General features: G+C 38.7%; 1 protein-coding gene and 1 long non-coding RNA gene across 2 annotated transcripts in view; one reads left to right on the top strand and one right to left on the bottom strand.

Moving 5' to 3' along the window:
* The window catches only part of MAP3K9 (mitogen-activated protein kinase kinase kinase 9), a 63,239-nt gene that overhangs the window by 3,959 nt on the left and 32,417 nt on the right, over positions 1 to 26,863 (top strand). The window contains exons 2-3 of the mRNA XM_048305922.1: positions 1,641 to 2,054; positions 23,966 to 24,146. Coding sequence (XP_048161879.1) covers positions 1,641 to 2,054; positions 23,966 to 24,146 — 595 coding nt within the window. The remainder of the gene's footprint in view (positions 1 to 1,640; positions 2,055 to 23,965; positions 24,147 to 26,863) is intronic.
* Positions 20,203 to 22,763, bottom strand: LOC125327043. The gene is made up of 3 exons (XR_007204122.1): positions 22,161 to 22,763; positions 21,761 to 21,834; positions 20,203 to 20,999 (listed from the first exon to the last, which is right to left on the bottom strand). It is a non-coding gene; the product is annotated as an uncharacterized LOC125327043 (long non-coding RNA).

Raw genomic sequence — 26,863 nt, 5'->3', positions numbered from 1 at the left:
TTCATGTTTTCTAGTAATCTCTCTCAAGTATTTGAACACCAAGGTTGCTGCTGTAGGACTGAAATCTTCTTTGTTGTGCTAATCCTTGAAGTTCAGAGTGTTACCCAAAATATGTATTCACAGTAGGAGAAAAATAGATTGTGTTTGGGACTGGAAGAGACCTTTTCTCCTTCTGGAAGACTTTCTTGGTCAGTTTTCTATCTTGTTTCCCATTAATCTTTTGTTCATGGAACACTAGGAAAAGCAGCACAGGCATCCTTATTAAACTAACTCATAAGTTTGACTAATTTACAAAAGTAAGCCAACTTCTAAAAATCATGTTCAGGAAAGATGGAGCTCAGACAAAAAAAAAACAAAACCTTCAGCTGTGGACAGAAGAGTTTGTATTAACTCCATACAGTTTTGTGATAAAGTCTTGTACTATAGGAAAGACATTTGATTGGAATAAGGAAACTAGTTTACTCAAATGGGATCTAACCTGCTCCCTTACAAACTTCATTTCCTTTCTACCAGACGAAGCAGGGGAACAATGTCAGATTTGGCTTTTCAAATGCAGGAAAGTATTAAAAGTCTTGGTGACTTTCTGTTTAAATCTTGCATTATGGTACTCTTCCTTAAAAACTTATTAAAATTTCATTGACTGTAGTCAATGAAACCACACAACTATCAGACAGAGTAGCAGCACTGGTAGTCTACCACTGCTGTAAATTGAGCTGTGTCAACATGTTTTCATTGGTCAGTATGTGGAATTTTCATTCTACATTAGTCAGTGTTGGATGGGTTCTTTTGGCCACCAGTATAAACTGTGTTTAGTGTACAGTTGTACAGGATACATTTTCTCATTGCTTTTGCTCCAGGTACAATTTGTATACTGAATTGAGATATCTGCATCTGTAGATCTTTTTCCTGTATGATGCTGATTAGCCACCAGCCTGTAAAGTCAGTGTATGGGAATAGGAAGTTTTTGTAACAAAAATGCAGTGTGCGTTAATCAAAAAATGTTTTTCTTATTGCTTGCTCTGCACACTCAGTATGTGGTTTCATCCATCTGTTTGTCACACTGTTGTCGGTAACATCAGAACTGATTAACAGATCTCTTATGGGGAACAAATCTACAAAGCCTGTAGAGGTGTGGAAGAATAAGTGTGATTTGGGAAGGACTAAAAGATTGTTCAACAAGAGACATTCAGATAAGGGACAAGTGGAGAAGTAGATGCATTTTGTGTTGAGTTTTAGCTGTTTCACATTAAACACTGTATTGTGAAGATTAGTTGGTGAGTGTGTTTTTCATTTTTGGAATCTTGTACTGTCACTGAGAGTATATCCTTAAGGGGGGTAGGGGCAGGGGCATCAATATTATAGGGGTTTAAGTGTGGTAAGAGGTATTTTATTTTACTATGTTTTACCATTTACAGTGAGTACTTCATACAGATTTTATGACACTGCAAGCTCTGTTTTACCATACTATTTGGCACTAAAAGGTTGTCAGAAAGGCCTACTGCTTTCCTTTGTGTTGTTTTGGAGTGAAAACGGGCCCTTCCTCCAAGGGTAAGGGTGAGGTTGGCCAGTGTGAACCTTCAGCTGATGTACAGGCTGCATAGTTGCTAAATGCTTACATCTTTTTTCTCCTCTTTCCCTAGTCCTAGAGATCGACTTCTCAGAGCTTGTTCTGGAAGAAATCATTGGCATAGGGGGCTTCGGAAAAGTGTATCGAGCTGTATGGATAGGAGATGAGGTTGCTGTCAAGGCAGCTCGCTATGACCCTGATGAGGACATCAGCCAGACCATTGAGAATGTCCGCCAAGAGGCCAAGCTCTTTGCGATGTTAAAACATCCCAACATCATTGCCCTCAGGGGCGTGTGTTTGAAGGAACCTAATCTTTGCCTGATCATGGAGTTTGCCCGCGGAGGATCGCTCAATAGGGTGTTGTCTGGTAAAAGGATACCTCCTGACATACTGGTGAACTGGGCAGTGCAGATTGCCAGGGGAATGAACTACCTGCACGAGGAAGCAATTGTTCCCATAATTCACCGTGACCTCAAGTCCAGCAACAGTAAGTGCCACACAGTGAACAGTCAGGGTGCTGGGATATGGTTTTGGGGGAAAAAATCATACAAAGTAAAGAAGGGAGTAATGTTAATTTAGTATCCTTTCTTGTGAACCACTGTATCCTCTAATTCAATCCCAGAAGGGTTTATTTTTGTACAGTATGGTGCTACAGATCACAGGAAACGTGTAAATGCTTTCACTCTTTAGAAGCAACTTAAATGATTGGGTGCAAAAGCAACTGTAAATGAAGCATGCTTCACTAGTATTTCATATAGTGTCTAGGTTTTATTGGCATTTTAGCAGACTTCTGTATGTTATAAAGCCTTATTGAACTTAAAATCTCTATTATTCTTCCACTTTTCGGAAGGATAAATGCTTCTTTGTAAAGGCAAATGCTCCTAAGCTTTCATTTTACTTGCTAGATTTTCATCTGTATAGATGAGATGCAAGCCTGTTTTCACTATGGGAGATGTAACCCATCCCAGCTGAATTGGATCTTCTCTTTATCCATCATAGAGCTGGTGTTGACAGAAACATTAACTCGTGAGTAAAATGTCCTTGTACGGCCAGGACTTCAGCTGATATTTGTGGTGCTTTACATGATACAGCTCACCCGTTAGAGAGCAGAGTAGTTAGGATTGTGGAAATCATGGTGATTTCAGCTGCTCTGTAGTACTGACAGCATTACTGTCTGTTCCTTGGGTCTTGTTCCTGTAGTGTGTCTCTTTTCGCAAACTTAAAACTTGAAGTCAAACACACACATAGAACATTATTTATGAGTGTGGGAGCTAAGTGCTGCAGTGGTTTCAAGATCATCATCTCCTTTCCTGATGCCTCTATGCCACTGTTTAGCCTTTCTCTCTGCTTCTCTGTCTAGATGGCAAGAGCAAACATAGACCTGCATCTAAACATGGTTTAGATTTGTGTGTTAGTATGAACTCATTGTCATTTATGGCTTGAGTTAATAAGAAGCTCTAATAACTGGGTGTCTGGGATGCAGGCATATGTTCCCTTTTGCTTTGAGGGCAGGGACATTAGCAAAGAGGTCTGACAGATGGGAATTTTAATATCTTAAATAGATTCACTAGTGCTAGCGTTAACCATTGCAATGCTGTAAATTTCCAGGCCTTGCAGTATCTTCTTATGTTTTTTTGACCTCACATGTCGTAGTAGTGAATTTACTTAGTTGGTTGTGAAAGAGTAAAAAAAGTATTATTAGTTCTTGTTAATGAGTTTGCAAATAGGAACGATAAGAGCTTTCAAGTTAGTTTCTACAGTATTGTTCTTATAGTAATGAAGTTTCACATTTTGTTAGAATAAGGCAATCTTAATGTCACAGAATAACATATCTAAACCCTTCCCTTACAGATAGCGATATATATGGGCATGTTGATAAATGCTGTAAAATTAAGGAATGATTTGCTTAGTTAATGAATGACTGGCTGCATCTGTGAATAAGAAATAATTGCCTTTCAGTGTCGTACCTTTCCTCCTTACCTAAGAAAATATTTACTTGCTTATTTTGCTAACAGGCCATTAAGGCTTCCTTGCTAAGTGCTAGTTGAACATTTTTAAGGTTTAGAATGAAAGTTATTTCTAAGATAAAAAACGGTTAGCTTCTAGTATTTCACTGTTTCATTCAGATCAGAGACTTCTAGTTGTAAAAGGGAAAAGCATCAACAAGAGAACCAGCCCAACCAGACGGACACCAGTGCACAGTGTTACCAACCAAACAGATATGGATGCTCGAAAACATCTGGACTGTCAGCAGCAAGACTAAATGTCTCTTGTCACAATGAATCAGCAGAGTATAATTGTGCTGCACTGTAAATGGTCGGTGAGAAGTTGCTACATGTATTACTGTAATTTCCCCCATTTGGGAGGAAGCAGTCATAAAGAAAGAGGAAGAATGAGTGGGAATGCCTCTGAAAGGATTCAGAGATGTTCTGTGTTTGAAGGGGAAAGGTAGAGAATTTACATGGTGATCGTGACCAAGATAGGATCAGATCTAGTAGAGAAATGATGGGTATAGGAAAATTCTATCCCAGATAAGGCTGGAGCAAGCACTATTACATTTGGGAAACTAAATAAATGTTGGGCCTGGTACTGGAGGGAAGGACTTGAGATATTTTAAGGAAAAAGTATTGGTTTGTTTCTCTCTTTTGAAATAAGATAAATTAGTAACTTTGGGTATGGGCTTGACATATTACAACAGCTGTTTATTAAACAAAATGGAGTTCTTCATTCTGTGCTGTGTAATTGAAGAGAAATTTTTAAAAATATATACTATTTTAAACATTTGAAATACATGGGTTTTTTCTGAGTGTACCTACAGAGCAAGCATCATAAATATTAGATAATGACAATGGCGGAGCTTTTTTGTGGGGATACGGGATTGTAGGATAAACAACTTTGGACTGCCTAGGTCATGTCTTGATTGTTCTGTGACTGCATTGCTGAAATCCCTTTTCTCTTATATGTAATAAGCATCTTAGAAATTCCTCTGCTCTGTTTTCTGTGGAAAGCTTTTTACTAGTTTTGTAAAGATTAGTAGACTAAGTATATTATTGCATCCTGATTAATATATAGCTTACTTTTTTTCTGTTTTTCTGATGAACTTAGTTTTCTCAGTTGCTGTGGATAATGGAGAGCCGGTTATCTTGTTAGCTTTGTGCCTGTAGAATTACAAGCTTCCATCATTTTCTTTGCACAAGTTACCACCCACCAGGTGACAGGCAGTGATGTGTCTGTGGTGAGGGAAGAGCTTCTGCTTGCAGGAACTTGGAAAGGATTCTTGCAGATGCATTTCTTACATGTACTAAACATCTACAAGCACAGTAGAGCTGTCATGGGAGCATCAGCTGTATTGATTTACTGGTTGGTACTGCCTGTGTTGAGTAATAGACTGTGATTCTCCTACATCTCATCTTGCCTTCAAGCACCAGCTGGGATGTACACTGTGCATCGGAAGCTACAGGATGAGTTAGTTTGGGAGTTAGGGAACAAGATGGGGGAGTGGGAAAGAACAGAGTTGCCTTATTTAAAATCAGTTTTTCTACTAGAATAGAAGAAAATCAGAGAATGCTTTGTTGTCAGATGTCTGCTTATGTTTAGACAGACACAGAATGCATAAGAACAGTACTTCATGATGAATCTTTTAAGCAGATCACGTTACATTTTGAACATGTCAAGTGGACACCCTAATACAAGTCTGAGAAATTACCCCATTATATAAGGATTTGGGAAAAAAATCCTTTTTGATTTAAACTATTGCAGCTTTGTGGACTCAGTATATACCAAAACAATGCTCAGAATAGTTGTCAACATTTCTGGTAGTGTAATAAAGAACATAGGGTTTTGATTACTTTGGGAGGTAACTTCAGTTTTGTTCATCTGAACTGAACTTCAGACAATTATTTGAAGATTCCGGGAGGTGTCTCTTTCTTGAGATACTCCTCATCAAAAAGCACTCCAAATCATTTGTCTGTTATCCATCTTTTTTGATTGAAAGAAGGAATTTTTTTCTGTTCTGTAGTTTTTCTTCTTTTCATTTTCATAACTTTACATTTGGTGCTAATACATTTGGAGTGTAGGAAAAGTGCTCTGTATGTTTAGTACCATGTTTGAGGAAGATATATTGTAAATCTTGGAGGTTCTGGGGGCTGCCTGTTTCATTGCTTTGGGAATGTAATCAGGAAGTGAGTACAGAAAGGTCTTTACAGAATAAATTGCACACTTGTGATTTAGTTTTAGAGACTCTGAAATTACTTCGTTGAGTGTGAGTTCAGCTGGCAGTAAGTCTGGTAGACAAGTGTTTCAGTGGCATTAGCAACTCATATGTCAGTCATAAAACTACACGAGAGAAAGAAGATTATTTAGGACAGCTATTTGGTTCTGCTGTGTGGGGAGATAAGTATTTCTCTTTTTATTTTGGGCATTTGATTTAAGGGATTCAATTTATTCCAAATGAAAATTAATCTTATTAATCTGACAGAATCCTCACTGGCTGCTGCTGCTTCTCTTCGTCTGGTGATATCTCCAACCTCTCCTTCTTCAGCTGCATTTTGGTGAGCCACTGAGCATATGTTACAGAATCCTTGGTAGGCCTTTCCCAATGTGAAAGCACCTAAATAATCTAAATGCTGACCTATAGAATAAAAGCAACTAGAAATGCCCACTGAAGTCAACATCACTGCACTTAGAACAGCTCTTAAGAGTTTCCTTTCTTTTATCTCTCATCTGTGATTCAAGTCTCATTTCTGGTCAGAGAAAAGTGCCTGGAATATAATGCTTAGGATCAAAAAGGGAGAGTCCTGTTGGTTTTAGTGAAGTATTGCAAATTACAAAGTTGGTCCTGTTTGTTTCTGTTTGTCTGTCAATGTTAGATATGCCAGCATTGCTATAGGAATAAAGCCAGTTAACTAATACTGTGGAGAACTAGCAAAAGCGTATTTGCTCTTTTTTGTGACTGTCTCAGCAAAACATGTTTGTTATTTGCACTGCATAGAAAGATTTTGCTGAGGGTGTTCATGCCAGTTAGCAAAATGCTTTTTAAAAGTCACCATTGTTGTGTTCCACAAAGTGGCACAGAAGATTAGCAGCAAAGTGACATTGCCAAGGTCAAAGAAAGAGGAAAGGACAGAGGTCAAAATAAACCCCAACAGTTCTGATTCAGGCAAGTTCAGTAGTTCTTCTCTTCAAGTTATTTGAAGTCTTTATCTCTCCTACTTTTTGGATCACCAGTGTAAGCTTGTGGTGTCCTGAGATTCAAAGCGCTAGCTTTCTAAAAGAATTCCAAACTCTGCTATAGCTTTGCTTATTTAATGTAGTTAAGTCTTTATGTGTTCATAAAGATGCCAGTAGAGCTGACTTTCCACATGGTCTATGGATAGTTGTTCCTAGGACTTAAAAGATTCCTTATTTTTTAATTTTAATCCAGTCATAGTTACACTCTTCTGTTGGTCTTTTCAAAGCAGGAAAAGTTCTTGTAAACCTCTTCCTCTGTCTGGCAGAGGTGTAGAGGAGAACTCTTCCAGGGTCTGCTGAATGTACGTTGGCAGAGCAGTTAGGAAGTCTGCGCTGTTATTGCTGCTTCTGGTACTCCAGTGTAATTTGCTGACTAAGTCTCCAGTGTTGTACCTTCTATCAGAATGGGTTTCCTTTGTCAGTCCAATTAAATGACTGTGAGTAATGCTTCTTGTAAAATGTAGTGAAGCTATTTCAGTGATATCTGAATGCTCTTCACTGGGTGAATAATTGATCTGTTCTTAGTTGGGTTGTTACCCAAGTTACACTTGCCCTGTACGAGGAAAGTGGTAAAAAGGTGAATTTTTTTGGGGGGGGGTAGTGGTGGTGTGGAAGACAACAGCTGGAAGATGAATTTTCAGGGAGCAAAAATCAGTAAAACTCCTTCTTTTCTTTCTTTTTTTCTAAGTTTAAAAACTGTGTACAGTAGAAATCAGGCCTTTCAAACAGCCTGAATATACTTGTAAGGCTGATGAAAGATGAGTTTAGGTTCTGCCCTTATGCAATTACCTGATTCTGTAAACAAGCTGTAAGATATTGCTAATGGTGCATAACTCCTAGTTCTGGTTACTCTGCTTATATTTCTCTCTCTCCCCCGAGTATCATCATTTGTGCTGATATCCTGGTCACTTCTGCTGTAGTTGAAAAATTCCAAATAACCATAATTTTTTTGCTTGTGGTAATATAATGAGGAAATTCATGCCATTAATACTACACATTTTCATTGAAAATAATGAAAAAAACCTGATTTTATGTACTATTAGTGCAGAAGATGTAAATTTTGCCTGGAAGTGTTGCTAATTTTTAAGATGTTAAAATACCAGGAATTCCCAGAAGTAGGGTGATAGTTTGTATGTTGTACTTAGGTACTTTCTTGGGATTTTTCTTCCTTAGCTTTTGTAAATTAGTGCAGCTATTTTCTTCTCAGAGAGGTTTGACAGATGCTTTCATGTTGCCATCTTATTTTCATGTCTTAGTAGATTTCTGAGAATTCCAAAATAAATACGTCTTCTGTAAATGGTTTGTTTTAGTTGAATATGGATCGATACTTTCACTGTTAATTGCAAGTCAAAAGTAGGAAGTCTTTCTGAAATAAATTTGATGTCCACAAGAACACTTTGGTATCCTCCCACCCACACTAAGTAGTAAAAAGGCAACTTCACAGATGGAATCTGTTACCTTCATAGACAAGTACCTCTCATTTTTAAGAAATGAAATTTGTATATTACACTCAAAAACCTAGCCAATATCCTTTTCATGTAATTGAGCCGCTGTGTACATTTTTTGCAGGGTTCTCTCTGCTCCTAAGAAAAAATAAGAGTTGTGGTGTTAAGTACTTTATCCAAGCTGTGCATATGGAGGCATAGGACAGACCTAAGCTCTGTCGTGCAGGAGCTGTCTGTAGGCATCCTCTGAATTCACTGTCTGACCATCTGTGACAGAGCTGGGAAAGATCTGTGTTCTTCTGAAATTTCTAAGGAGCCAGTCAAGAGTGAAAACAGCCTTGTGGTATTTCTGGGAAGCTAGAATAATTCCTTGATCTCCACTTTTTTTTTTTTTTGGTGTTTCTTCCACATCAATAAACTTAATTTGAATTTTGACTGACATCTGTCAGCAGCTTCACGTTTGCTTTTCTTATCAAACAATTCTATTCAGAATTTCAACATATCTGAAACAAACTCGCTCTTGAAGCATCAGACATTAAACACAGTCTTGGTCTTTGATGTGATGATTCATCACCCAAGGTGATCCCTTAATTTTAAGTACTATCCCATTTTGAACACTGTGTATATTTCCTTATGACAGGACAAGGGAAACCTTAAGCTGTTTGAAAGAATGCGGGGTATAACACATGGTTTTAAGTAGCTGCTTTTTGGTACATGTTCGCTTTCTGATTCTAGGGTAGTTTGTTATGTTGGTGTGACTTTGATTGCCAAAAGGTTGCCAAAGTTGACTGGCATGTCTGCTAATTGCCGGTTAATTGTCCAACTGCTAATGAAAGGTCTTCCTCAGACCCGAGCTTTTTGCAAATATGAAAAAGAAATAGTAACAGAACTTCATGCACTGAGAAACTATTCCAATACATAACAACTCAGAATTATATTGTTGGGTTTCATCACTGTTTCTTAAGATCAGAAAGAAGAGCTCTTGCCCACAGAACAGTAAATCTGTGTCCCAGTCTGTAGAATAGTCATTATGGTGGTCATGGCAGCGTGGTGCAGCATCACTTAGGGCCCTCTTGGGGAGGGAAGCAGCCAGAGGACACGCAGTCTTCCTATGAACCGTTTGTATTACTGCCACGCGCAGCCCTTCCACTTTGCTTTCTAGAAGCATTGTTGTATTGCTCACACATTTATTGTAACACCATTTTTTATTTAAAACAAAAATACCCTCCCAAAATAGCAAGCATTGTCTAGTGCACATACGGGTTCCAAATTGTCTCTGAAATTCTGTATGTGCTTTGAATGCTGTATGCCTGTCATCACCCCAAGACAATGCCTTATGTCTGGGATAATTTTTACAGCTACAAGCCAAGCTCTTAGTTTTCTGTACATCCATCTCTGATGTGTTGTCAAACATGCTCCGGGAATTTGCTTTGGCCATTAAGAAATATTAAGATCTGCTGTTTGTATCACAACTGGAAACATTTAAAATGCAAGCACGGCTTCCTCCTTGGCTATGCGTAGATTAATTGTTGAGATGTGTAGCAAAGCTCCACTTATGAGTAACAGGTAAATACTTTTGCCACAAAGATTTTGTTTATCACAGCAATTTCTGTACTTAAGCTGGGAATTCCTGAGAGGTTCCTGGTATACTACAAAGAAATGCTAATATGAGTAATTGCTGTAAGGATGGTACATATAAGGGTGGTGGGATGTATGTGAACCAGGCCATGTGGTCCACCTACCACAAAAGCATTACAATTCCTGTTATTTCTCCTTTGTGAGTAGGGGCCTATGGAAAGATGTTAGAGAATAGTCTTTAGTTCCTTTTGACTTTGCACTGTTCAAGGATCCTGAGAATAAGAAAAATCCTGTCACTTTGATTAATAGAACTCAATATGCCTAATTCTGCCTGTTGAAGTGTTGTCAGTCTTGCCCTGGATTTATTGATTTGCTTTTTCTTGTTTGATGTAATCAGTCACATAATGTGTGGTTTTGATATGATTGTGGTCATCTGATAACCAGGGAATATTGCTAATGCTTCATCAGGTTACTGTGTAGTCAGAATCTTTGATCACCGGGTAAGCTGGGTCAAAGAACCCTAATATAAATGTAGCACATCAAAAAATGAACAGCTTTTTGATGGCTTTATTGGATGAGCTGTTATCTTGTGTGGACTTTCATGTACAACAGTGGAGGAATGCCCTCTTTCTCAGCAGCTGGCAACTTGTTCTGCTCACCTTAAGGTCAAACTCCGCAGTATTCAAGAAACTCCTGAGTTTTACTATTGTCAGCTGTAGCTTGGTGTCAATTGTGCATCTAAGAACCTTTTAACATTTTTTCTGATGAATGAAAATACACCTCTCTACCTTTTTACAATATTTTAAATAAAATCTGATTTAAAAACCCCATAAAGCACCCCAGCTTCTGGTGTGGATTGTGCTGCTGCCTGTGAGGTTTTTATGTCTTTCTTACCTTCTACATTTTGCAGTACCAGCTTATTCCATGAATGCGTTGGTGTTATTTACTGTTTCATAAAGATGTCTTCATTGAAACCAAAACAAAAACAGTTTGGCTACCTTTTTTCATCATGAATTTCATGTTTATATTTGCCTGGAAACAGCTCCCACTGAACTAGCATTATTATTAAATCTCTTTTCAGGTGGTCTCTTGAGTGACAAATGATGAATGTCATTCATGTGATTTTATTCTTCCCTTTCCTTTTTTTGTTGTTGCCTAATACAAGTTCCTGATTTGTTGCAGGCTTTCAAACTGATATGGTTTGGCAATGCCCTGTGTTGAGTACAGATGTATTTATATTTTTGACTTGGAGCATTTAACTGATTATGAAGAGTATAATAATCCATGCCTGAGCTAAAGGTTGTTCCAATGTCAGCAGTATGGTAGGATTTAGTCTGAAACCAGAGCTGAACCGCTCTGTTTTTCCCAGGAACTCACCTGAGCATTCTCCAGGAGCATTCATAGTGTTTTGTATGGATCACTAAAGCGATAAGACTTTTTTCACCCTGCCTAGGTGAAAGGATCGATTCTAAATATATCGGGGCTTTGGAGGCCTTTCCTCTCCCCTCCCCCATTATGCATTAGCTCTTTAGAGTTACTGTACTGCATGGCTTAAAATCCAAGAACTGCTGTGCTGTCACATCCATCACCTCCTCTAGGTTGATAGAAGAGGACAGTTGTGCAGCTTTATGGATTTGCTGAACCCGGACTTGTACCCAGTAATTAAGAAGGTATAGGTTCCAAGGTATATATATTTTTTAAATGTGCTGTTGCTGAATGGTTAGTAATAAGAGAGAAAATATTTGCTTATTACTAGAGGCAGTATTAATGGTTTTTGGTTTTGCTTCTAAGATGTGAAATTTTGAACGGGTCTTAAACTCTGTCCTCTCCAGGATCTTATGCAACACTTAGCCTTCTGCACCTCAAACAGATATTAGAATAAAGATGCAGTCCTACTGAAATGAGCAGCAGAGTACCCAACAGAAGGTAGGTAAAGGCTACATGCGGAAAGCCCGGAATTATTCCATGCGCAGATCTGTTAATCACTTTAAGTACTTTGAACGCAGGATCAAGAGCAGATTGCTCGTTATCTGGATACTTGCGAAGCAAAGCTGTGCTGGCTGACTATGGAAGGTAGAGCTAAAATTGCAAATTAGCTTCTGGCAAACTGCTACAATATGAGGTCTCATTTTGGAGCGAATTTTTGAAATCCTTTCCCAGATGCTTAGTTCTGTCCTCAAGACAGAATGCCAGTGTACTGCCAATAGGACTTAATAATTAAAAAAAGGATTGCTTGGCAATCTCAGTCCCTTGTTCCCTTTGCAGTAGTGCTGCTTTTTGGACTTGTTCGACAAACTGCAGACTTAATAGCGATCTTCTGTCTCTCTGAGACAATGGCAGCAGCATGAAGCAGTATATTAAGGCTATCTTTTTATCTAGCATCCAGTATTTACCACCTCCAGCATCTGAGCTGACATGTATCTTGGGAAGTTTTGCTTATTTATCGGAGGGGAAAGTAGGATTGGAACAACCAGAGTTAAGTTCAGTGAAACCATCTTCTATGCAAGAATATTTTTGTTTCATCTGTGAATACTTGTGTCCTTGAAATAAGGACTGTTCAAAAGCTACAGGACAATGGTTAATACTTGTATTGCTATAGTACCTTCTGTTTAAGAACCCTGAGGATTTCAGGATGCATTGCATTTCTTCAGAGTACAGTGGAATTTTTAATTATTTTTTCAGATAAAAGCAAGTAGAAAATGTAGTAATTGGCCCATGCAAGAAACAAAAGATGCTTATCTGATTTTTCTGAACTGGTCTTCATTTAAAAGTATTTCACAGCCTTGCAGCGGTTGAAACTGTTTGGTCTGGAAATAGATTTAGAAGGCAGTGAAAGGGATTTGTACAAAGTGCAAATTATACCTATATTGTGGAGAGACAAGTGAAAAATATTCTGTAGGGTGAAATTGTCTGTCCCAGTTTTGAAATTCCAGGGTCTTAGTGTGTCAGGGAAGAAATTAAAATAAAGCTTCTTCAGAGCTCTCCTCGCTTGCATAAGTATTCTGTGGTCTGAAAAACATCCCTTAGAAAACATACATGGTCGAGTAAAAAGATTCTTTGTTGAAAACAAAGTTTCCTGTAACAGATTGGCTCCGTTTTGGACATACTCTGCCGTGGGTGGGTTGCAGAGTCTGGATCCTGTGATATTACTCAGTCCTTTATCCTCTCTGGCAAACCTTCAACTTCAGTAAGCCTTTAGCTTTTTTGGGGAATTTGTGTTAAGCAATGTTTGGATAAATTTGGAATTGTTTGGAAATGGAAATATTTTTCAGTTTCCTTCAACTCTTGCACTTGAGACTTCTGCTGTATTGGTGGCAGAAAGAGGCTTTAATGGTAGTACCTTCCCATATGGGCCTGGATTGCTCTTAAATCATACCACGGAAACGACTTGCATTATTTAGAACTGAAACCCTGCTCAAGTTTTGCATTTAAGGATCTTGGAGTGAAACAGCATTGGTTTTCATAAAGGTTTTACTTTGTTCTTTTGGTAAAGTTTCTGTACCTGGGATTTGATGGACTCTGATCTATCTCTTTACAGTACTTGAATTATCTAAATGAAGGAAGTAGATGGGCTGATGCTTATTCACCATCTGACAGCTTCTGTATTTTGCATTTTGATATTTTGCATTTTGGTCAGTAAAGCCACAGTAGGCTGTTCTGTTTTCAGGATGGAGGAAGAAATAAAATGCATCCAATATTCCCACCCACAATGGTACTCCAGCCAATGGTCTTTCACATTCCAGCTATGACAGGGTAAGCATTAGTTCCCTTGTTTATAGTTTCCAGTTAGCCTTAGTGATGTTGAAAACAGTCATTGTACAGTAGCAGATGAGCAAAGGCCTGTGGGAAAACAAATCTGGTACTAGGCTGTTGTGTCCATTGGTGCTTCAGTTGCTCTGGAATGATCTGCAAAAACATCCAACTGTGTTAAAAAGGTGTGGTATTATTCTGGGAAAGAAAAGTTAGGCAGAATAGTGTCATTTCCTGTGAATTTGACTTCCCTTGCCATTTTTCAGCCTTTGAGGTCATAACTAGTGGTCCTCTCAGCTCTCTTCAATCTTAACAAAATGAGAATAGATGTGGTGAAGCATTGGAAGTAAAGCAGAAACCTTGTTTAGAGTCCAGATAAAAAGGGAGACTGGGGAAAAAATTTCACTGAGTCCATACAGCTAGTTAATGATTTAAATATTAGAATTGAATGTTTCTACGGGAAATAAAATAACAAAGATGACATATTTAGCTTATTTATAGTCCTCCTGTAGTCATTCCCACCCATTGCTGTTGCTGCCATCTAGCTCTTGGCCTATGTCAGCAGCTGAAATGGCCCTAAGCAGACAAAAGCACTACACAAAGTAATGGGTAGTGGCTGCTGGGAATGAGTGTGAGTGGGATACATTTACAGGCTGAGTGCTTTTGCTGGAGATTTTCTTCTTGTCTTGACTGCTTTCTGCCTTTGTAGAATGTTGGGTGGCGAAGCATTTGACCCACAGCAGAGCTAGTGTTGGTGGAGACTGAAACAGAACTACTGAAGTGCACTGACACTTAGAGGTGTTCATGTATTTCCACCACCTTTGAGGGTTTTAGGCCTTCTCAACCCTACATCATCAAGGTGCTGTGTCTGTTTGGTAGCTGGCGGTCAGGGCCTCACCTGGGACATCCACCACCTGCTTTGTCTCCAGGTGCAGGAGCTCCCTTTAAGCTCAGGCTTACTTGAAGTACCTTTATAGTCAGTTTTTCTTACATTTCTGGCAAATGAGCTTCTGATATTTTGTTCTCCCAACCTGTTTCAAAGCCCCAATATCCACCCTAGCATGCTAGAAACACTATTAAATGGTACATGTCTCTGTGAAAAATTGATAAAGCTTAAAAATATAACAATAAAATACATGAGTTAATGTTGCTTTATCACTAGGTAGTAGCTTTTTCATGGTCTGCCTAGAAGTGTAGTATTTCAATAAAAGAGTAGTAGTTACTCTGGCACTAAAATCTGACTGTACTGTCTCCATTGGAGAGAAGTTACATGGAAGTTAAGTATGAAGCCAGCAATCATCCATCAAGTTAGAATTATATCCTGGTGTATCACAGATGACAAAGCCAGCTCTTTTCCCTCACAGTAAGTTTCCTCATCTTCTGGCCTTCTTCCTTACATATTTCTTTCTGTAAGTTTTCAGTTTTCATTAGACTCAGTCCTGCTCTTACTTCTTTTTCTATTTCTCCTTCACCTAATTATTGTGACCATTTCCATCAGGCCTGATGTTCATTATTAGCTAATAGCTTTCTATTCTTGTGAGCCAGGTTTACTGAGTAGCTTCATGCACCGATAATTGACTTGGTGTGAACTGTGAGCTGGACCACACAAGAGACTGTCTTAGATTTTTTTTCAATTTTTTCACATTTCTTAATACACACACACACATTCTCTGGACGGGGAAATGGAGCATTAAGTTGTTGATATAGGTGTTGTCCTTAGGTACAGGGGCGATAGGCATTTTGGTGGTTAACTCTTCTGGTGGTATTGCAGGGTAATCCTGCTTCCCTTTGTATTCTTGTTACCAATTTTTGCCTTTTAAGTCAGAAACTTCTTTATTTTCTTGGTCTGCTGTGTGCCACATAAATTGGGAATACAACAGCAGAGTAGTTGAAAAAGCTGAAGCCAGCTTTTGGTATGCCTGGCTGTTCATACGATTTTGTGCAGTAGGTAGCAGCCCCTTTCCTCTACTTCAATATATAAAAGTGGGATATTTTTCCTGTGGAAGATCACACTGTAGTAGTTTCTTCCTGAATGTTGTTCTGCTTCTGAAGTGATGAGTCAGCTTATAGTACAAGCAAAGCAAAGAAGTATTCTGTTCAGGACTAAACTGTGCAGATTAACCTAATCCTTTCTCTAGGCTCAGAAACCAGAAAAATGCAATTATGACCATATTTTGCTGCCTTGATACTTAATTTTGACAGTTGAGGAGCCATTTTCTACTATCTATCTTCGATGTTGCTAGCAACTGGATCAGAATATGATAAAGAGTTTATTTTTCCTTACTTGCTGTTTCCCATTGCTTTGGCTCACTGGACACTAAGAATGCTGTCGAAACTGTTCAAAAGTGTATCTGAAAACTAAAATAACTATTCCAAAAGAAACAAGCAAAAATCTGACAGTGATACTGCCTTCCAGGGGAAATATCTGTGTGTGAAAGGAGGTTATAATACATTTTCTCGTTCTGCTGGTGTAATGTGAGCAGAACAGAGAATTAAAGCAGCAGCTGTTAATTTCATTGCCAATTTTTTTTTCTTAATTTCCAGTGTGAAAAATTTCCTTTGGTGAAAGCAGTCTACCTCTTTAAACTATCTTTTTGTGCCTACTAGTAGTATAGTGTTGGATTAAAAATAGGAGGTATGTGACTGAGGTTTTATAGTGACCAACTTGAAACCTAAGTAAAGATTCATTATATTTGTTTTAGTGATCGGATTGAAAGATTTGGTGCAGATGGTTTATCTGTTTGTGTAGGATATAGGAGCATGTTCAGAAGGAGAGTAGATGGGTTTAAGAAGAAGAGAATTAAAGGAAAGGGGTAGAAATGTATGTATTCTGGCAAAAGGAAAGAGATTCAGACTTAGTGCTTCTAGCATAATTGGAAAGAGGAAAAACATTGTAATACAAAGAAGCGGAATGAAAGGTATATCAACATCGCAGTTATTTGCATTGCAACACTGTAGTAAAGTTCAAAATATTCCCAAAATAAAATTGGCTCAGCAGTTTTAAAGTTCCTAATGCAGTGGCTAAGAAGTAGAAGTGGTACATATGAGATGGGGTTTACCCAATCTCATAGGGTTTTTTAAAATATAGATACAAGTAGATCAAAGGATATACAGCTTTATGCCCCTCGAAGGTTATACATCTTTATACTCCTGTCTTTGTCTTGTCTTGGTGTAAGCTGCTCTTAGGTCTTTCTGGTAGATACATGAGTGAAACCACGGCTGTATAATACCTGGAAATGACGCCTTCCTTGCATTAAGGCTTTGGGTGTTTGTCAGGGGTGTTCACCATTGACTTCTCGACTGATTCAATGGTTATTAAGGTGAGTGGTGCTAGATGCAATGAGAGATGACCTCCAGCTGGCTTTGTGGGCAAAGGGGCAATTTTAGAACTTATTTTGCAGTAGTACCAGTTTGACTTACATTAACTGTCCTACTAATAGAACAATATGTTTCTGACAACTTAATGATGTTCAGAACACTGAGGTAATCTTGCAACGATAACTAAGTTGGTTTTCACCAGATGTGTCTCTAACATCTTGTGTGTAGGGAAACTTCTGTAATTGAAACAGCTTGTTTATACCAGACCACAGAGATTCATGTGGTTTCAGTAAACACTTAGCACAGATATGCCTTTAGTTATGACAGGCTCCTGTGGAGGGTAATTTGCACATGTATATTAGACTTACGCTTGGAATCCCTTTCTGTAGAGGCTTTGTCTTTTCTCTGACGGCTTGGAGCCTAGGAGGACTGCCTTCTGAGATGCTGTGAGTTGGCTTCATGTAAGCCAGCTTTCATTGTAATGATCCATGGCAATAGAGGGGGGAGAAAGGGAAGGAGAAGACATTTACCTTTTGAACATGTAAGGCTGTGGCAGGTGTGCATCTGTTGCATGCATGCAAGACAGAATTTCATCTCTATAGTTTATTACTTGCCTCCAGGGCAACCGTTCTGTAGTTTAATCTGATAATTTATGGCAAAGTTGTAACTTGGCTAGCATTTCATCTGTTAATTTTTGTAACTTCACTTTGTATTCTTTCAGAGTTCATTTGATGATTTGGTCTTCTGTTTTGCCACTTAGAACTAATCAGTGGTTTTGGTACTGTACATTATGTCCTTAATAACAAAATTTTAAATCTGCAGGTATCAGTATTTTCACTGCAGTGATTCCTCCTTCTGAAAGGCATCTATCTCCATAATGGCTTGTGATGATGAGACAGAAGATCCAGCAGTAGGAACTACATAAAGGCTGGAGGATATGATGGCATTTTAGAAATCTTAACCAAGTTGGTTTTTGTATTGCTTTGAATATTAAGGCAGATGTTTTTTGTCTTTCTAGTGAAGCATAAAAATTAGGAATTCGGTGGAACAGGAGGAAGAGCTGACTCAGTATCAGGTAACATTGTGTCAGTTGTACTTCGGGGGATCTGTTCCTATGATGTTTGTTTTCAGTACAAATCTTTGTTTAAGCAACAAAAGCATCTAAGTTGGCCCTGACTCTAGAAAAGAAACCCTCATTCTTCTTGAAGCCACTGATACACAACTGTGACTCATGAAACTGAGAATCATACGCTTTGGGATCTGTTATCACTAGGATCTGGATGCTTCTACAGGCTTAATGACTTTAGGTAAGACTGATGTGGGAATCTGTGGAAAGCCTGCTAGCTATTAATGCACATACAGAATGATACTAATAATGGGGAAGGTAAATTGGCTTCACCTGACCTCAAGAAGTTGGTTTCCATTGCTTTCAACTCTGCTAGAAAAGCTGCTAGCTCAAATCACAAACAAGCATAAGAGGATCCTGGGTACATCATCCATTCTTGCTCTTCCATACTAACTAAGAAACCATCTTTAAATGGTACCAGCATTGACAGAGTTAACACCCTGTCACTCTTCCTACAGATTGAAACTGGCATGCCATGCAATGTTGCCTTTCCTCTTTGTTACTGCAGCTTGTTTTGGACAGAGCAGAAGCCCAAGCATCACATAGATGGAAACCTCTATCAAAAAGTACTGAAAATGTAACAATGACAAGTTAGGAAATTTTTCGCAAGAGTCTGATAGGAAAATACCTTGATGCTTCTTGTAGGACACCAAAGATGTTCTTTGAGAATATGGAGGAAGCTCAGTAGACATTTTCATTTCAAACAAAAAAGACTGGTATTCATCATAACCTAGATAAGAGGAGGCCCAGTGCTTAATTTCTACCTTTATATCTCAGCTCTCTAACATGCCTTGATTGACTGTTGTCTTTCAGCACTTGCAGTCTGCCTGGGTCTCAAGGAATAAACATTGGGGTCAAATCAAGGGTCAGTAATGACTCTTGAAAGTCCATGTCGTGATCGAGTTCTTAGTACACTCTCAGTGGTTTAAATTACACAGCTAAATCATATGTATCTGTATCTGGATGACTGCCTGATCTAGGGAAGGTCTTGCTGAGAGATACTAAGGCAAGTTTGGTCGTATTCATTCTGCACTGGGACATGTGGAGATATGGAAGAGCTGTCCTGCTGGACAGAACTTCTGTGAGCTGTAATTAATTTCTCATTGTCACATGTTTATTTTCTAGAGGACAAGTTCCAAGTCCTTCAGGAATACATGAAAGCATATGTGAGCACAAATGGATTTTTACTCCTGTAAGGACATGCATGCATGGTATGCTTCACTGAAGGTTGCTAACCATTTTAATGTTACTTTAAGCCACTGTGCTTTCCTTTGCACTTGCAGTATGCAAAGAGCATGGTGATTTGCTATATTAAGTTGTTTATCTGCAGCATTTGGATGCTGAAAGCTGCCTGAATGTGTTTGTAATATCTGATTTGCTTCACCAGTCCCCTTTGCACACTGCTGGTTGGCTCCTACCATGCTACTTGAGATCAGCTTTTAGCCTGTGCTACAGAGGAAAAAGAGGAGCAGTAGTACATAGCAGACCTTCATCTACAATTTGGCTGGCTCTGTGCATGCACACAGGAAGAGATTTTTTACATGGGCCTTGCTGAAACAGGGAAAGGCTAATCCACCCCTAAAAAGCTGACACATTCTTCATATTCCTGCTGGTTTGGATCTTGTTCTTCCTTGGTTGCTTGCAGACTAGGTTCAGTGTCTCTCCTGCCAAACAGTCTCTCTTTTGAAGGCTGGGAATGTGAAAGATTTTCTATTAAATTTTCTACCTGTTTTAAACCTCTGTATCATGGGCAGATCTTTAAAATCAGCAGACAAGAATGAGATTTACTTCCTTGATATATTAGCTGTGTTTTGGCTTAAGTGCTTTATATTTGTGCCTGAACTTGTTTGTTAGTGTGTAGGTTGACCCTGGCTGGATTCCAGCAACCCACCAAAGTCCCTCTGTCACTCCCCTCTGCACCTGCACAGGGGAGAGAAAATATAATAAAGGGTTCATGAGTTGCAATAAGGACCAGGAGGGATCACTCATCAAATACCATCACAGGCAAAACCAGACTTGAATTAGAGACATTAATTTAATTTGTTAACAAAAAAATCAGGGCAGGATAATGAGAAGTAAAAGATCTTGAAAAAGACACCTTCCCTCCTTCCCAGCTCTATTTCCTTCCCCCACCAGTGCAAGGAGACAGGGAATGGGGGTTGTGGTAGTTCATCACACGTTGTTCCTGCTGCTGCTTGGGGAGAGGAGTCCTTCCCCTGCTCTGGTGTGGGGTCCCTCCCATGGGAGACGCTTCTCCATGGACTTCCCCAGCATAAATCTATCTCATGGGCAACAAACTCAACAAACTGCCGCAACATGGGTCACTCTTCCTGCACTCTTCCCTCATGGGGTGCAGTCCTTCAGGCACAGCCTGCTCCAACATTGGTCCGCCATGTGGTCCCAAGTCTTGCCAGGAAACCTCTCCACAGGTCTGCAGGTCCCTGCCAGGAGCCTGTTCAGTGTGAGCCTCTCACAGGGTCACAGCCTCCTCTCAGGCATCCACCTGCTCCGGTGTGGGTCTCCTCCGTGGGCTGTAGGTGGATCTCTGCATCTGTGTGGTCCTCCCTGGGCCGCAGGGGCACCGCTGCTTCACCATGGTCTGCACCATGGACTGCAGAGAAAGCTCGGCTCTAGTGCCTGGAGCACCTCTTCCCCTTCCTTCTGCACTGACGTTGGTGTCTCCAGAGTTGTTCCTCTCACTCTCACTTCACTCTTCTCTTGATGCAATTACATTCTGCATGATAACTGTTTGGGTTTTTTTTATTCTTCTGAAATATGTTGTCACAAAGGTATTACCATCACTTCTGATTGGCCCACCCTTGGCCAGCAGCACATCCATCTTGGAGCCACCAGGGATTGGCTCTGCTGGACATCGGGAAAGCTTCTAGCATCTTCCGGCCCTCCCAATACCAAAACCTGGCCATGCAGACTCAATACAGTTGGGCCAGATGTTGATTGTCTGGCTAGTGTTAGCTCAGTCTCAAATCTGTTAAAAGAGGGAAAGGTACATTAACTCTGTAAGTGTAGGGAGTATGTTGCTTGTTTGTGTTTCATGTGTCTTGTTTGTTTTGTTATAGACTAATACGAGTGCAGAAGTAGTACTTGCAAGAGAGGACTTGCACTGAGAATACTAAACAAGGTGTAATAACTGATTGTAGGTAAAACTCAGAAGCAAATGAGACCATGTTGATTAGCATAAGCAAAATGCATTTGCAGTGTCCTAGCAACCTTCTGTGTGTTCTCTGCAAAAGAGATTTTTTTTTTTAAAGAGGAAACTGAAATGAATTCATATTTCACCTATTCTTCATTGAAATTCAAGCAAACACAAGATGGGAGAGTCAAGGTTTTTGGTTTGAAAATCTGACAGATGGGCAAGGGAGACTCCTGGCAGTTACAAGTGAGCCTGTTGATACTGAATAATATAATAAAGGGAACTGTAACAGATGCTGGAAAGACTTACCATTCTTAAAACTAATTTTGAAAAATTTGGATTGCAAGATTACTATCCCAAGCAATTATTACAAGTAAATAGAAAAGGAGCCAAGGATGTAAATAAGGAATCAAGGACTTGCAATAAATCAGTCTCTTTTGTTGCCCTTCTCTGTGATCTTTTGTCATGGTAATTTTTCTAACTACCCTGCATCTGAGTAAAGAACAAGTTCTGGATACAAAATGCCTATGTAAGTACTAATTATTTTGTTAGAACTTAATACAAATCAAGGTAATTAGATTTAAATAACCCCTTACCTGTAAGGTATGTACAAAGTATGTGATATATGGTGCTCTGTCCTGCTGTTGAGCTCATTCAGACAGAATATGATCTGTGAACAGTAAATTTGTTTGTTCCTCATTGTGATTATGGAGGGAAGCAAAAAAACCCCCAACCCCCCCCAACCCCATACTTTCTTGTCTCAAAGTTCTACTTTAACTTCACAACATCACTGTACATCTCTATATTACTGCATTTAAATTTAAAATTAGATTTTGTTATTCTGCCAGTTCTTTAGGCAGAATGGATACAAGCTAGAAAAAGAAGCACTATGTATGTTCTAGGAAGCTTTTCACTTTGCAATCAATGAGTGACTTGCTAGCAATTTCTTTTAGCACTTCTTCATCTGCTAGAAAGAAGTAGAAAAGTTAGACTTACTTGAAGAAAAGGCCCAAGGAAAGCACCTTCTGTACCTTGGTTTCTTGTGGTGGCTCTGTTGTGCACTGAAGTATTGCTCTAAAAATGCACATGCTTTTGCCAAAATGAAGAAAACAGTAACTCTAGGCCTCAATCTCTTTTCTCTGTAATTTGGAAATGGAGCATGTTAGAAGAAATTTTGCAAAAGAAGCAAGAACCAGGAGCTTAACCACAGGTGTAGTTTCTTCACACCTTAAGTTGTCCCACAAAAATATTTGGAGTAGTATTTTGTGAATTCTGAAGCCTTGTAAAAGGGTAACTGACTTTTTTAAATTTTCAAAGAACAATTTCTTTAACTTTATTACTAAACTAAAAGCAGTTTTTAAACATTGTAAATGTGTGTTACTTATTATGTAGAAGGGTTCAAATAACACTTATTTTTTATTTGGTAAGAAACCCCATTTTGATTATTGGAAGGAATGATACTCCCCCCACCCAAAAAAAAAAAAAGAAAAAAAAAAGCTGTGTTAGCTTGAGGCTGACATTTGAGTCTTTTCATGGACTGCTGATAATGGTCCTGAAGATGATTTTTATATGTTCTGTAATTTTTTGCAGCATGTTTGCCTTTCATAGTTTTTTTTTTTTTTTTTTTTTTTATGATCCACAATTGTTTGGTTATGGGGTTTTTTTGGTTCAGTTTGGTTTTTTTGCAATTGATGTATCCATAGAAAATGGAAAAAACATTCTCATGTTTTCTAAGAACCTCTGTCTATAGTGTCTGTAATGACATTAAAAACGGAGTAGCTGCATAATGATGGTGTGTGACTGGCTTGATGATTTTTGATGTGAAGTCTTTAGAATAATAGTAATACAAATACTTTTTTCTTCACGGTGCTTTACAAAGTGGCTGAAAATAATTTCGGGGTCTTATGGTTACATTAGTTATGGAAGTTTAGTGCCCTCATATTCTGTTGCTTTGTTACATTGCTTAGTGCAAAGTTTGGTCACTTTGCACTAAGATAAAGAGGATAATGAGATGCTGCTAAAGCAGAGTGGATACTTGTGGGCTCTGGTTTACACTCGGTGGTGTAACAGTACAACTTCCCGGCTACAGAGGAAAATGTCTTATATCACAGCATTCTTGAGTTCTGCCTCAAGGTGTTTTTAAAGTTCTTGGGTATGGACTCCTTTGCCACTGAAACAGAGCAGAAAAAAGTAGTTTAATAATGATGGGGGAGGGATTCCGTGGGGAATTCCGTATATGAATTCTGGAATTGGGCATGTTATTACTGATCATAAATATGTTTTTTAGTAGTCACTTAAAAGAAATTTGTGCATAGAGCTTCTACTCCTAACACATTTACATGAAGGGTATATCCTGCCTGTGTGTGTGTATCCGGATTTAAAAAAAAAAAAGTCCTCTAAGCAGTTCAAGAAAAAGATGCTATTACTGGCTTGCTGAGAGAGGATTAATTAGGAAATGTCTTCCCTTATCTGGATTTCTAGAAGTTACAGTGGTTCACTTCCTCTTAGCAGAGCATTATTATACAGAATGACACTAGGCACTATATTAAATAATTATCTTATTACGTATTTGTTCTGTGGGGCTTGGTACTTTGGTTAAATTTGAAGTTATTTGCTGGAGAACTGTTTAGTTGTCAGATGAAGGGATCAGCCTGAAATAACTTGTAACAGGGTATGGTATGTTTGAATAATGAAAAGTCAGGGAAAATCTTGAAATTTGGGGATTCTCCAGGAGAATCTTTTTTTCATAAATACTAGCTTTACTCTGCATACCTTTTATTCCCCCCCTCCCTTTTCTCCAGTACTGATACTCGAAAAGGTGGAAAATGGAGATCTGAGCAACAAGATGTTGAAGATCACGGATTTCGGCTTGGCCAGGGAATGGCATAAAACTACCAAAATGAGCGCAGCTGGGACATATGCCTGGATGGCTCCTGAGGTCATCCGCTCTTCCATGTTCTCCAAAGGCAGCGATGTTTGGAGGTATTGATTTGGCGTTAAGTGATTGGATGCTAAAGAGTAACTAGACCTTCCAGGAAACCTCTTATGTGTAAGAATGAGTAATGGTGAACCAAATATTAAAATTCAGGTCTTAAGAACACTTTATCTACCAGCTTTCCATCTGTCAGACTTATCTCAGACTTACTGTTACTGTAGAAAGTAAGTGGTGGACCAGCTACTGCATGCCTCCTAACTTTTGTTGTTCTGTAAATTTTCATTCAGATTATTCTGGGATTCATAATCCAAATCCCCTCTGCTTTATCTAAACTAAACTTTTTGTGCTTATTTGGCTATTGGTTGACATAATCAAAGGCCATAATACAATCTGAGAAGTACTTTATTTTTTTACTGTTTTACCAACAAGATAATTTTGAGATATTTTGATTTGGTAGCAGTCTGTCACTGATGTATGTGTACACTGTACTTAATTGAATTCCTCATCCTGTTTCAATCCAAATACTATATTTTTTGCTTTAATAATAATTTTATTAATTATTTCTACCCTTCTAATCTTTCACCTAGTAGATATGTGAAAGAGATGGTAGATCTCATATCTGGGTCCATCTGAGTATGTAATCCATAAATAATAACTTGCATGTATGTATTGCCTTTTTCATTCATGCACGGGGATTTTTGTGAATGAGGTAATTTGGTGGGGAGGAGTGTAAGGGTTGGCCCGTATCCTTCCAGAAACTGACTTTGAATACCATGATTAAGTGGATTGGTAAATATAGAATTCAGTAAATAGCTCTAGGACGGCGACTTTTCTGGATGCTGGATGACTTAGAATTAGTACTGAGCATCTGAAACAGATGAAATAGAGAGAATTTTGTTTTTCCTGTGGAGAAAAAGGTGTTGAAATGTCAGGGTCTTTGTCTTTAGAGTAGTAAGATTCTCTCGCTGGCCACTAATGCTCCTGCACAAGTGAGTGCATGCTGTAAAACCTGTCAGGATAAAGAAATAGCCCAGATGGTAGGCTTGTCTGGCTGTTAGGGCAGATATTTGGTGTGGGGATTTTAATTTTCCTTGTCCAGTTTTGCTGAATAGATAATGTGTTGCCTTGTGATAAGTCTGTGAACTTGTATTTTGCGCACTGATGGTGTGGATAATATTCTGACTCTGTAATTAAGTGTGGTAGCCTCTGTAGTTAATCTGAGACAAAATGAGCAAGAACCAGGCTTTTATTTGGAATGAAGTCTGGCAGAAATGAAAATCTTAAGGATGTGCACCTTTTCTGTGCACGTGATGATAGTACTGGTTTGTACACAGCTTGTCAAGCTAAAATCTAGACTTGCTGTTCTCTGAAACAGTGCTAGGAAGGGCCTTTAAGGGTAACCTTAGGGAAAGGGGGAACAGTTTTACTGTAACTTTACTAACCCAGGCATGCTGTGAACAGATCAGTAGATGTTCTGTACCAGTATGAATTCATTTTTTAAAAGTTAAGAATTATTCAGTCAGTTGGTGATTTTCATGAAGGTAGCACAAGTGCCTTCTATACCTGTGCAAAAGTCATTGACTTAAGGACTGTGAATCACTTCAGGATTTAAGGACTCTAAATAACTTAAATTATTTGTTTGTTTTTCAGAAGACTTTATTTCTACTTTTGAGATTCCTTCATCACTTTCTCTTGTTAGTTACCAGTCTTCTCTTGAAAACACGTTGAGTTCCTCATAATACTCTCCCTTAAACAGAGAGTCATCACCATTAAGACAACTTATGTACTGTCTCTGAATAAGCCTTTTCTTTTTGGCGGCTAAAACCTCTTTATTTGTAGTTAAACAAACTGCAAAGAACATGTATGCAGAGGAAAAATGCTTGCCAGAGCAATCACTACTGGTCTGTCAATGATTCTAAGCCCTAGATTTTACAAAAGCAGTCATAGTATTGTATAATAAATCCTGTCCCCACCCAAGGATGCAACCTGAAATTCTTAACAGGATGAACTTTTTTATCCTATTAGACTTGCCCCTCCTCTTGTCCAGTTCAACCACTTGGTTAATCACTGGAGTCATAGGGGTTTTTTTTGCCTGACAACCTTCCAGTTAGTCTATGCACCATCAACAGAACTGTCTCTAATGTTCACAAACCCTTTTATTTCAACACCTTTTCTTTAAAGCTTATTAGAATAATACTGCTGGCTGAACTGTTGCCCAGCCTTTGAACAAGAATCTTGTTCTCCTTGTGTTCTTGCTGCACCAACAGGTGAAGAAGATGCTGAAAAAGATGCATGCTAGGACTGAAATTTCCTGAGTCAGTCTTATTATAACTAACTGCTGCTTCATCTTTTCAAAACATGTTTCAAGCTCCATTTAAAAAGCTCTAGCTGTTTACTCTAGAGTAGGGTTGGCAAAGAACTTAAAAAGAGTGAGGAATGGCCACACATGGTATTTGTCACCAGGGTCTGGGCCACTGTGAAGCTTGTTCATAGTACCAGTACTTAGTAAATCTTGCTAGTGAAAACTTGTTGCTGTGAATTTTACTGTGCCATACCCACAAGCTCTAGATATACAGTAGGAACTTTGTGCTTATATTGCACAGAGGACAACAAAACTACAGTTTTATTTCAGTAAGTCAGTTCCTGTAAATCTGTTTATGTGTTTGTATTTGCTTTGGATTTACAGGGGTAAAGTCGAAGCATGGATGTTGCAGCTTATTCAGTACTGTACTGTAAGCTAATGTTAGTAGGCATATAAATAAAA

This window comes from Corvus hawaiiensis, chromosome 6 (genome assembly GCF_020740725.1).
Source record: "Corvus hawaiiensis isolate bCorHaw1 chromosome 6, bCorHaw1.pri.cur, whole genome shotgun sequence".
NCBI classification, from domain to species: Eukaryota; Metazoa; Chordata; class Aves; order Passeriformes; family Corvidae; genus Corvus; species Corvus hawaiiensis.
This window is presented reverse-complemented; position numbering and strand designations above follow the sequence as displayed.